This window comes from Ovis aries, chromosome 1 (genome assembly GCF_016772045.2).
Source record: "Ovis aries strain OAR_USU_Benz2616 breed Rambouillet chromosome 1, ARS-UI_Ramb_v3.0, whole genome shotgun sequence".
In the NCBI taxonomy this organism is placed as follows: domain Eukaryota; kingdom Metazoa; phylum Chordata; class Mammalia; order Artiodactyla; family Bovidae; genus Ovis; species Ovis aries.
The window spans coordinates 28,535,731-28,547,488 of NC_056054.1; the positions used below are offsets into that span (position 1 = coordinate 28,535,731).

The 11,758-nt window shown below is 53.8% G+C and overlaps 1 protein-coding gene across 4 annotated transcripts; it reads right to left on the reverse strand.

The window, feature by feature from the left end:
• Positions 1–36: 36 nt before the first annotated feature.
• Positions 37–10,973, reverse strand: LDLRAD1 (low density lipoprotein receptor class A domain containing 1). Of its 4 annotated transcripts, none has more exons than XM_004003543.4 (6): positions 10,860–10,973; positions 10,301–10,355; positions 7,549–7,677; positions 5,319–5,456; positions 2,761–2,889; positions 37–1,339 (listed from the first exon to the last, which is right to left on the reverse strand). In XM_004003543.4, exons 1-6 carry the CDS (start codon positions 10,878–10,880, stop codon positions 1,188–1,190), a joined length of 624 nt encoding a protein of 207 aa, XP_004003592.3. In that variant the 5' UTR covers positions 10,881–10,973; the 3' UTR covers positions 37–1,187. The 4 variants fall into 4 exon arrangements, with proteins under 4 accessions (XP_004003592.3, XP_027826301.2, XP_012004761.3 ...); XM_027970500.2 differs by having other exon boundaries at positions 5,319–5,717; XM_012149371.3 differs by lacking the exon at positions 7,549–7,677.
• Positions 10,974–11,758: the final 785 nt, after the last annotated feature.

The following is an 11,758-nucleotide window of genomic DNA, read 5'->3' on the forward strand; positions in this document are numbered from 1 at the left end:
TCAGTGAGCAAATGAATTGACTCAGGCAGCAATGAATGAACTGGAGCTCACCTGTCTCTCAGATGTCCATTTTTAATTCAAATCTCACAGAAGACTACATAGAATTGATTATATTAATTTCCAACAGGGATATGTCTGTCTCCATCAACAGGAACCCTCTTATTAGCCAGATTCCAAGTCCATCTTTCAGTATAAGGGTGGGACACTTTCTGACCCTCAAGCTACATTTTTAAACCCAGAGACTCTGCCTCCACCCCGGCCAAGATAGGGTCACATTGGTAGCAGAAACGACTTTGGGGTTGGGACACCATGGACCATGTTTGAGTCCCACTTCTGAGCCTGACTTTGCTGTACGATCCTGGGGGCCACAGTTTCCTCATCTGTTTAATGGATATATCCATCCTTGCCTGCCTGGGTGTTGTAAAACCGGAATGTATGCCAAGAAACAGCTGGTTCACTCAGGCTTCGGGATTGAAATACAATCCCTACTTGAAGGAACCTGGGCTGTTTGGTTGGGCATGTGGTCTTGGGGTGAGAGCGGAAGTGGTCCAGAGGAGAGGGGATGGAAGGGGTTGAGGAGGGGCTCCTCAGGCTGTTCTTCCTACAGTTCAGAGCCTCCTGGGGTGGCTTTCTTGTAGCAGGGCGACAAGTACCCCGTCTCATGTACATCTCATGTGATCCATTAGTGGGCCCCACTAGATTACTGAGCTGGGAAAAACACTGAGGCTGTATCCAAACCTAGCAATATCTGCCTTAGGTACCAAAGCAGCAGGAAGTGGCATTATGTACCGTATATGTGCCATCCAGAAGGGCTAAACTTCTCAGCTTGGTGTTCAAGCCCCAAACTTATTTTTTCTCCAAGGAGTGACAAGGTCAGGATCTATAAGCGTGTCTTGGAGCAAAGGAGCAGATTTCCTCTGTGTGTCGCCAGAGGAGGGCCGCAAATCATGGAAGCAGGTTTCCCTCATCTTTGTTAGGAGCTGCCTAACGTGGTAATGAGCCCCCCATCCCTGGAAGCATCCAAGCAGAGGACGAAAAACTTGAAAGCAGGAGAGCCAATTCCTATTCAGAGACAGTGGTGCGCAGATTACATGATCTCAAAGACTCCTTTCTGCCCTTGGACTCATGGCGCATGTCAAGGGTTAGCAGCACCATTCCAGCCAGCAGCCCACTCTGGCCTGGGTGATTCAGTCAGGGCCGGGACAGGAGTACTCGTCGGACCAGTCGGAGCAATGCTGCACACGATCCCGGCAGAGACTCCTGGGGATACAGCTGCAGTATCTGAAGACAGTCGAGGGGCAGCGCCACCACCCAGGGCCGCAGGGCGGGCAGGTAGTCCCTGGGAAGACAGAAGAACAGCTGGAATGCCCCATCCACCAGGGCACTCCTTAGCCCTGCAACTGGCCATAGGCCCCCACAGCCCTACCGTATCTGACTCAGGTTGACTGTATTCCTTATTTCCTGCAGAAGAGAGAATCTAGACTCCCCAACTTAGCTCAGAGCCTCCTGGGGTGGCATCCTCGTGGCAGGGTGACAGATACCCTGTCTCATGTACATCTCATGTGATCCATCAGTGGGCCCCACTAGGATTACTGAGCTGAGAAAAGCACTGAGGCTGTATCCAAGCCTAGTAATATCTACCTTAGGTACCAAAGCAGAAGGAAGTGGCATATATATCGTATATGTGCCATCCAGAAGGGCTAAAATTCTGTGTGACTTTGCGTGTGACCTCAAGCGAGTCTCTCACCCTGTCTGAGCCTCAGTTTCCTCATCTGCTTGAGGTTGTTACTAAGAAAGATAGGCCAAGTGCCAGGCCCACAGTCAGTGTTCAGATATTAATGGGTGCCCATCATCTCCCATCCTCCCCTCTCACCCTAAATTTGGTCCCACCAGCCCACTTACGACTCCCTGAGGGCACCTCGCAGGCCTCCCTCCTTTACCCTGGACCCTGGGCCTCCAGGGTTCTCTGCTGCATACTCAGCCTCTGCCTGGTGAAACCCTGTCCATTTTTTAAGGCCTGCTTGAACACAGTCTCTTCTGAGAAAGCTCCCTTGATGATTTCTTCTCCCCTCCCCCGCAACAAAAACCTCTCCAGGACCCCTGGCACTACCTTTAGTCACTAGCATGATGTAAGTCCTGGGGATAGGACATATGTTTGACCCCTGGCTGCTTCCCAGCAGGACCTAGCACCAGGCCAGCCCCCAACAGTGCTCAGAACATATTTGTGGGTTGAATGCCAGGGAACAGATTGGAAGCAAACTCTGGGGCAGTGAAAGAACTCAAATCTTAGAGTTGGGAGACCTGAGTTCATACCCAAGCTCCCTCTTTATCACTCATTTTACTAAGTCACTTCTCCCCTCTGGCCTCAGTTTACCTACATATAAATTAGGGCCAGTGATTTCTGCTCTGCTTTCCTCACAGGATTGTTGGGTGGTGCAGAGGAGATGAGGGAAGCCCAGGTTCAAACCCCAGCTGGGCTACGTATGTACTCTTCTTGTGACTGCCCTCTGGGCTTCCTGGCTTCCTCATTTGAGACCTTGAAACTAAGCTCCCCACCACAGAAGAATAACTCTCCGGAAGGAACCACTTGTCGTGGTAATGAGCACCCTGCCACTTGAGGCGTTCAAGCAGAAGTGGAAAACATCTTCCTAGAATGAAAACAGGGGATGCAGGGGGGACCTCAGAGATTCTCTGGTTAACTTCTGCCCTCTGGCTGCTGCCTGGCCAGTTGCCCAGCCCAGCCTGTGCCCAGACTCCCACCTGGGCTCAGTTCATCTGAGCAGTCCCCGCAGTTGTTGATCCCATCACACACTTGGTCTGAGTAGATCCAGGAAGCAGGGTCTCCACAGTGAGCCACGAGAAAGCCAGGGAGGCTCTGGGGCACAGCTCCTACAGGGGGAGAGATGAAGCAGGAGCAAGTCCACACCTGGCTAAAGTTCAGGTACAGGCAGGCTGGTACATTCAGGCTGCAGGTGTCTCACAGCTACATGGAGGTAGATTGTCCTGACCAGCCTGGCAGCTGACAAACCCAAGGTCACTGAGCATCCAGGAAGGGCACAAGGAGAACACAAGAAGAATGTTTCCTGGGGAGGTCAGTCAAGGGGAGAGGAGGGTTCTTTCCCTGTTTATCCAACAGGATGCCCAGAGCTGCTCCTCCCTTCCTCACGCCTACTCAGCTCTTGCTCCTTCCCATCCACAGCATGTCTTACTCTCCTCCTCCCTCCAGAAATGTCCTTCTTGACACCTGTCCAAAACCATTCGACCTGCAAGCCCAGGTTCAAGTTCCTTCACCTCCAGGAAGCTTCCTCCAACTGGAACACAACAAGCATAAATGTGGAGTTTCCCTGGTGGCTAACCGGTAAAGAAATTACGTGCCAATGCAGGAGACACGGACTCAATCCCTGATCTGGGAAGATTTTACATCCCATGGAGCAACTATGCCTGTGAGCCACAACTACTGGGCCGGTGCTGCAGAGTCCGAGAGCCACAGCTGCTGAGCCCACGTGCTGCAACTCCTGAAGCCCCTGCACTTAGACCCCGCGCCCCATGGCAAGGAAACCATTGCAGTGAAAAGCCCGAGCACCGCAACCAGAGTGGCTCCTGCCCTCTGCAACTAGAGAAGCCAGATCGGCGGTGGGGACCCAGCACAGCCACAGATAAGCAGAATAAACACTTTTTAAGAAGACTAGATGTGAGGTCTTGCACTTGGATCCCGGAACTCAGGGCATGTGCGTTCACATGTTTTGTGAGAGGGAATCAGACACCGTTCTTGAAAGCGGGTTCTGTATTAGACAGCAGTGTGACAGGGCTACCAAAAATTAACACAAACTCAGGCCACATCACTAGAGATATAACCCAGACTTAGGAGGGGAAAAGTCTTTGTTCTTTGGACTGGGCAGAGCCAGCTGGAAGTGTCATGGATGCTTCTGGAGCTAGTCCAGGGAGAGGGACATGGGCAGTTGGTTTGTGTTCTGTGGATGCTGGTGGAGTGGGAAAGACCAATCACCACGGGGTGACTGGGAGTTCAGAGTGTAGTTCAGGGAAGAGGAAACTCATGCGGGACAACACAGCAACCTCCAGTCCACGCAGTGCCGCCGTCATGGGAAACAGATCGACATACGGTTCTTGGAGGGCAGGGGTTGGTGAGAGGTTACAGCTGGAACCAGTCAAGGGTGCTGTTTGGAGGTAGCCCTAAACTCAGTACAAGGGAGACGTCCCCATTGGAAAACCAGAGTGAGAGCAGCGGCTGCCTCGAGTTGTAGTGAGCTTCTATCCTGGGAGTGTGCAAGCAGAGGCTGGGTGGCAGAGGGGTTGGGGCATGAGCTGGAACATGGGCTAGATGAATTTAAGGCCTCCTCTTGTCTTGAGAGCTCACGAAGCAATGACCCTCCCTCATAAGCTACCCTGCCCCACCCACTCTAACTCACCGATCTCTTTCCCTCCTCTGTGGCAACTCCTCTCTCTTGAGAACTGTCAGGTCTAAGGTCTGGGGTTAGACCTTCCCATTCATTCATTGGTTGATTCACTAACTTCATCATTTATTCAACAAATCGTTCCAGATATTTCTCTGTGCAGAGCCCTGTGCCAGGCCCTGGGCCCCAAGACCAAGCAGACTAGGTTTGCCTCAGAGGAGTTCACAGTCTGATGGTGGGGGCAAACATGCCAAACGAGATTGACAATCAATGTGACTGGGGCTGGGACACAGATAAGCACAGGGGCTATGAGAGTCCAGTAAAGGAAACTTCATCTAGTTTGTGGAGAAGGCAATGGCGCCCCACTCAAGTACTCTTGCCTGGAGAATCCCATGGATGGAGGAGCCTGGTGGGCTGTAGTCCATGAGGTCGCTAAGAGTTGGACACAGCTGAGCGACTTCACTTTCACTTTTCACTTTCATGCATTGGAGAAGGAAATGGCAACCCACTCCAGTGTTCTTGCCTGGAGAATCCCAGGGATGGTGGAGCCTGGTGGGCTGCCATCTATGGGATCACACAGAATCGGACACGACTGAAGCGACTGAGCAGCAGCAGCATCTAGTTTGGGAGTCAGAGAAGGCTCCTTGGAGGAGGTAACACTTGAACTCTGCCATGAGGGTTGCATAAAGTTTCTCAAGACCCAGAATGGAGGCATTCCCTTGTGTGGGCGTATGTGTGTGCATGTGACTGGGACAGGGTGGGAAAAAATGTTCCTGGCAGTATACAACCAAAGGCATAGAAGCACACAAGGGTGCCTGGTACGTTCAGGGTGGTCGAGCTTCAGTCTGGCTGCAGGGAGAGCTGGAGTTGGGGCAGCTCTCAAGGGGCCCTGGCGTAGGTACTCACGGCACAAGGCCTCCTCCTCGTCCTCGCTGCGGGCACAGGTGCGAACGCCGTCACAGACCCTGCTGGCCGGGATGCAGCTGCTCCGGTCGTTGCACAGGAAGCCCGTCCTGTTTGTCTGCGTCACACAGGCCTGGGCCCCTGAGTGGGCGGGGCCAGCCCCGGAAGGGTCAAGGGTGGTGTTCACAAGGGCATCACCAAGTTCTCCCCACTGAGCCCCACCTGAGCTGCAGCGAGGGCCTGGGGCCACAGGGAGGACCCTGAGCTCGGCATTGAAGATGGCGTGCAAGCCCCAGTTCAACCACTTGCCAGCTGTGTGACCATGGGCAGGTGACCTGACCTCTCTGTGCCTCAGGTTCCTGTCTCCAAAGTGGGGAGCATAGCACACACCCCGTGGGACTGCTGGGGAGATTACACAAAAGTCTCTGTGTGAATAAGCCTGGAGAGAGTGCAGAGAAAGTCATGGTTCCCATGTCTATCGAACAACCATCTCACGGGAAGCTCCTCAGGACAGGCCTCAAGCCAGTGATGGGGTTTTCATAGCAGGGCTCCTGGTGCAGGTGAGGGTGTCAGAGGCAACATCCTGGGGCCAGCTAGCGACCGTTATGCCACAGTCCTTATATCTGGGACAGCTATACAGCCTGCAAACACCTTCACATTTTTATTCTATTGTTTCCCTGAACCCTCCTGTGACATGCCGTCACTAGCCCCATTTTACAGATGAGAAGAGTAAGACTCGGTGAGGTTCGAGAGGCCAGGCCACACAGCTAATAACCAGGCTGCTGCCTCTCTCTTTCCTGAGGTAGGGCTGCCTCCGCAGTGCCCAGGAATGATGGGGACCGTCTGAGTGTCTGTCCCTTTGAGAGTCTTCCCTCTGTCCCACTGCGTCAAGCACCCAGCCCTGGGGCTGCTCCAAAGAATTAGGGGAGAGAAACTGACAGAGGAGCCTGGAGGTCCAGTTCTGCGGGTTGTGCGCACAGACACACGTGTGTGTGGGTTGGAGGTAGGGGCGAGTTTATGTGGGTCTGTGCGCATGTGAATCACAGCTCATCTCCTGGAACTGCCTCAGCTAGTATGAGGGGGCTGGCTCTCAGAGGCACATTGTCACACACACACAACTGCCCACAGACATACACGCTTGGACACACTTGCACAAACACAGACATGCACACACAAGGGCAAACACACACAGATATGTACCTGCACATACAAACATGTGCATACACGCAGATGCTTGCACACATGTACACACAGACACTCAGGTACGTGCATGGAGGCAGCTCTTCCTGTGTTCACATCTACCCGCAGTGTCCATGCACGGGCACGAGGGTACCATGGATTCTACCCCTATTCTCACTGTGTTCCTTTAGCACCTCCTGCTAGGCAACAGAGACATCTCTCAGAAAGGTAGGTCTGGTGACATCCCACCTCCAGCTAATTCCTTCCCATGGCTCTCTAGATGGTGACCTCCTTCCCCAGTGCAGATTTCGAGGCGCTGGGCCCAGGGCCCCTGGCCCTACCCGCTGCCCTGTCCATCAAGCCCACTAACCTTCTCTTCATATTTCCTTCCACCCCACACATGCTGTTCCCTGTGCCTGGATGCTTTTCCCGCCACCCCCTCCACCAACCAACCCCGCTTTCCCTTCATGCTTCAGTGCCGTTCATTTCTCAAGGTGCCCATCCTGACCCCTGGACTGGCCAGAGCCCCATCCCAGACTCTCAGAGCTCCCACTAAGCCTGCCTTAAAGTGCTTATTGGGTTAACCTCCATGTCACTCTGCAAACTGTTAGCTCCGCGAGGTCACGTTTGGTGTTGGGGCTCACTGCTGAAGCCTGCCTGGCCTCAGGGATGTACTGGACAGGTCCCTGTCCTTTGTGGTCGAGACAGACACACAGAAGGAGAACACCACTCTGGGTGATTGGGCTTGGGGGGAGAGGAAGTGTGAGAGCAATGGGAGCTGAAACAAGGCTCCTAAACCAGGCAGGCAGGGGAAGGCTTCCTGGAGGAGGTGGCATCATAGCTGGGTCCACTTCAACAGCTCAAGCTACAGATGTGCAGATGGAAGCTCAGAGGTGTGTGCTTGTCAGTGTCAGTGTGTGTTTGTACATGCACCCTAAGGGACTGTTCAGAAGTCACTTTGTGGAGAAGCCAGGCAGGATCAGTTTTCCCCGTCACTCTGTGTTCCCTCTACCCTCCCAACAAGTCTGACCCACTCTCTCTTGCCCACCCTGACCTGGTGTGCGAGGTGGGGGTCCAAGGATGGCGACCAGGGCGATCAGAGCTGCAAGAGTGGTCAGCAGGAGCATCAGGAAGGCTGAGAGGCAGGCCCCTCGGCGTGAGCAGCAGCAAGGGCTGCAGTTCGCTGTGTGGGGTGGGAAACCCGTGATGGAGCAGCCAGTCCCCTGCCCTGAGCCCTACAAGTGGTCCCTCTTCACTGGGGTCCTGGGGTAGGACAGGCTTCCCTGGAGGAGGGCGCTCCCAAGCCCACTGAGAGGCTCTCAGCTCTGCCTGTGGACCCACTCCACCAAACGCCTGGGCCTGGCCCACATCCAGTAGCTGGTGAGTGGCAGTCGGGACGAGGGCCCCAGGTCTCGGCTCCACCCCCTAAGCCCCGTGTCCTTCCATGAGTCCCAGGAGATGAGGAAGGAGACACGGACACCTGCTTACTGAGTTCCTGCCATAGGGCAGAAGCCAAAGCAGGCCCTTCATGGCCATTAATTCATTACTCAAGACAACGTTTATTTTACAGATGAGGAAACTGAAGCTCAGAGAAGGAAAAGTCCAGGTCCCCTTGTGTGGAGCTCTTATGTCAGCCCACATCTGTTTGCTGCCAAAATTGGCACTCTTTCCATGGTGTCAGTGATTGTTCCTTCTGGAACCTGCCAGGATGCTGGTTGGAATCCCAGCTCCACCACTTTTCAGCTGGGCCACACTGAGAAGCCCCTTTACTTCTCTGTGCCTGTTTTCCTCATGTGGGAAATGGGGCTCCAATGCCTACATTAGAATTGTTGAGAGGATTGAGCTAGGTACTGGATCAGAACAGGGCTTGGTACATAGTAAGTGCTATAAAGGTTCTAGCTACTATTTGTCTTTATTGAGCGTCTACTATGTGCCAATCTGGAAATGATAGTGACACCTTTAACTGACTTTGCTCCTGAATTTTTTCTGGCTTTTGAAATAATGAAAGAAAATCTTATTGGGGACCTTCTAAGTTCCCTGGTGGCTCAGATGGCCTGCAACATGGGAGACCCAGGTTCAATCCCTGGGTCGGGAAGATCCCCTGGAGAAGGAAATGGCAACCCACTCCAGTACTCCTGCCTGGAGGATCCTGGCAGGTTACAGTCCATGGGGTTGCAAAGAGCTGAACATGACTGAGTGACTAACACCAGGTGCCCTGCTCTGTAGAGGACATAAAAGCAAGCACATCTCTGACCCTTGCCCTCCAAAAGCTTGCAGTCTCACTTAGAAGACAAGGTCTGGACACAAAAACAAGAGCGTGAGCGCTTCTCTGTCCCCCGGGGACTATTTTCTGAGGGAAGGGCAGGGGCATGTGTCCCCAGAGGTCAGCCCAGCAGCAGGCACACGATAGGTGCCTTGGGAAGAACCCAGTTCGAGTCAGTTCAGGTCTCTTCCATACAGTCCACTCACATTTTCAGAGCAGCCTGCTCTGTGCTGGTCCATCAGGCAGACCAGTACCTGTACCCCAGCAGCTCGCACAGCCAGGTGACCAAGGTGGTGAATGGGGCGTCCTGGGTGTTTGAAGGAGGATGGGATTTCCACGGGTGGGTGAGGGGAAGGTGCAAGGAGAGCGCAGTCCAAGTAGAGGGCCCAGGAGGGTAGAGGTCCTGATGGCATGTGGGGGACAGAAAGTGTGGCTGAAGCCCAGGGTGGGGGTACCTTGGGAAGGGAGAAATATTAGGAGACGCAGCATAAATCTAAAGCCCACATTCCTTGCAGCCTTGGTCAGTGGCTCCCTTGTAAACTCAGGTAACCAGGGAGACAGCGAGAAGGCTGGCAAGGAGAAGCGTCCTGGTCGGTCAGCCAAGCAGCTGCTTCTCAAATATTTGCGCAGCACAGGTGGGGCAGGAGGGGTCACAGGAGCGTCTCAGGGTCCATGGCCAGGTGAAGGTTGCACTTCAAAGCCTGAAAGCCCTTAAGTGCTGATCCCCCTGGGGACAGATGGGAAAAGGAGGCCATTATTCCATGCCAGGTCCTTCATAAAGCAGGGTTGAAATAAATGAATGCCACTGTGTAGCAAAAAGATACTGGGGCTCTGCAAGCCGAGGGACCCTAATTTGAATTTGAACCCTGCCTCACGCCTCCCATCCGTGCGGGATCCCAGTTTGGCTGAACCACCCGACCTCACGTCACCTCAGCTGCCTCATCTGCTATTGCACCGAACAAGAGACCCCCTCGGAGCTGACCATTGGGTGTAGAAGAGGCCCCATGGTGCTGGGCACACAGTAGGGCCTTGATCCTTGATAGTTATTAATAGTAGCTACCTCTCTGGGTCTCTCCCCTCAGTGGTCAAGTGAGAGTCAAGATTGGACACATAGTAGGTGCTCAATAAAAGTATTTTTTTCTTCTTATTCCACAGAAGTAAAGCACACTGTCCTGGTCACTTGGTGAGCCTGTGGCTGAGAGCAGGTGCTCAGTAAATGTGAGATCCCTCCCACCTTATCCCTCAGAGGTAGAGACCCACCTGGGTCACCCTGAGTCAGGGACTGGCCTCTAGAGCTCTTTCCTCTATGGGTTTTGGGGGGCAGTGTATGTCTGTGGGGGTGGGCAGCACATGAGCTTATGCATTTAGCAAATGGCCATCAGTACAGATGGCTGGGACACTGGGAATGGATGACATCAACAATGGGGCAGAGGTCTGAGAGACAGAGCCTTAGGGAGCTGCTTTTGTGTCTCCATAGCAACCGCCCAGCATCAAGGAAGTCCCATGTGGGGGAGGGGCTGGCCCCAGGTCCCCCGGCCTTTACCTTCCCCTCCAGGGAGGGCTTTGCTTCCAGCAGCAGCATTGCCATTGGCATCCCCCTGCCCAAGAGAAGAGAATGTGGGGTGGGCTGAGGTGAGGGGAGGTCCAGCCTCAGGCAGCTAGACTGAAAAGTTTTTCAGAAGCCTCACAAGAGCCTTGGGTGGAAACACTGGCCCTCCCACTCGGCTGCCCCACACTCATGTCTGCTTTATGTTCCCACACTTTTGCCTGTACTGTGCCCTTTGCCTGGAAAGCCTTTTCCTCCACTGCCTATTTGGCAAACATTCATCCTTCAAACCAGCTCAGGGGGTACCCCCTTGGAGAAGCTCCCCAGGCGCCCCCCCTTAATGTTGATCATTCCCTCCCCTGGCCTCCTGTCCCCTCCCAGCTCTCACTGCCTGAACCATGTACCTGGTTCACCTGTTGCATCTCCCTACAACGTGGTAGAGAGCCTCCGGGGCGGTGGGGGACCTGTGTCTCCCTTCTTTACTGCCCACCCTTATCCCGGGGTTTGCCCCGCGCCCTGCCCCCCAGGTCAGGAGCCTTCTCGGGGCAGCTCTTACCTGGGGGGAGATCTTGTTCATGTCTCCGGCTCCCAGCTCCAGTCTCCGGCCCTGGCAGTGCAGAAAACTTGCCAGGTTCCCGGCCTGTCACCAAGGGCAGCTAGGAAAAGGAATGACAGGAGGCCTTTCCTGGCCGCACCCTCCCTGTGGGCAGGCTCCTCCCAGGCTGCCTCCTGAGAAGAGGAGAGGGCAGGAGGGCCCTGCTCCGGCCTGGCCTCTTCCCTCTCTGCAGGCTGACAGCCACGCTCCAACGCCAGAATTCTCTATGTGAGAGAAGAGTCTGAGGTTCAGAGAGCGAGAAACTGCCCTTGAGTCACATGGTGCAGGGTTGAGAGGGAAGCTGAACCCAGAAATTTTTCAGTGTGTGATTTTTCTCCACATCGATGATGAGATGGAGGATCTCAGGTCCCCCCCAGCTGCATGAAGATCCAGGCGGAAATACCCAGAATTAAGGTTCTAGTGGCTAAAAAGCAGGGATCGTGCTTTCATTGATATTTGTTCAATGAAACACATAATCTATGTGGAAAGAATATGTGTTTTCCACTAAAACGATAGGTCACTTAACCTGAGTTTCAGCTTTCTCATCTGTCTCTTGAAACTTCTTTTCCCCTCATCCTGAAGAAAGGCGGTGCCCCCGTAGATGGATCTCTTTGTCCTCCCCACTCAACACCCAACACACTCTCTAGAAATACACACACACATATATCTGGAATCACACTGCAGGGGCCCCCAACTTCACCAGATACTACCCAACCACTCTTCCAGGAGGCTGTACCAGTTTGCACCCCCATTAGCAGTGACAAGAGTGTCTGTGTCCTCAGTCTTGAAAGTGTCAGACTTTCTGACCTCCATCCGCCTCTGGTGGGTGTGAAATGCTATCTTACTGTGGTTTAGTTTGC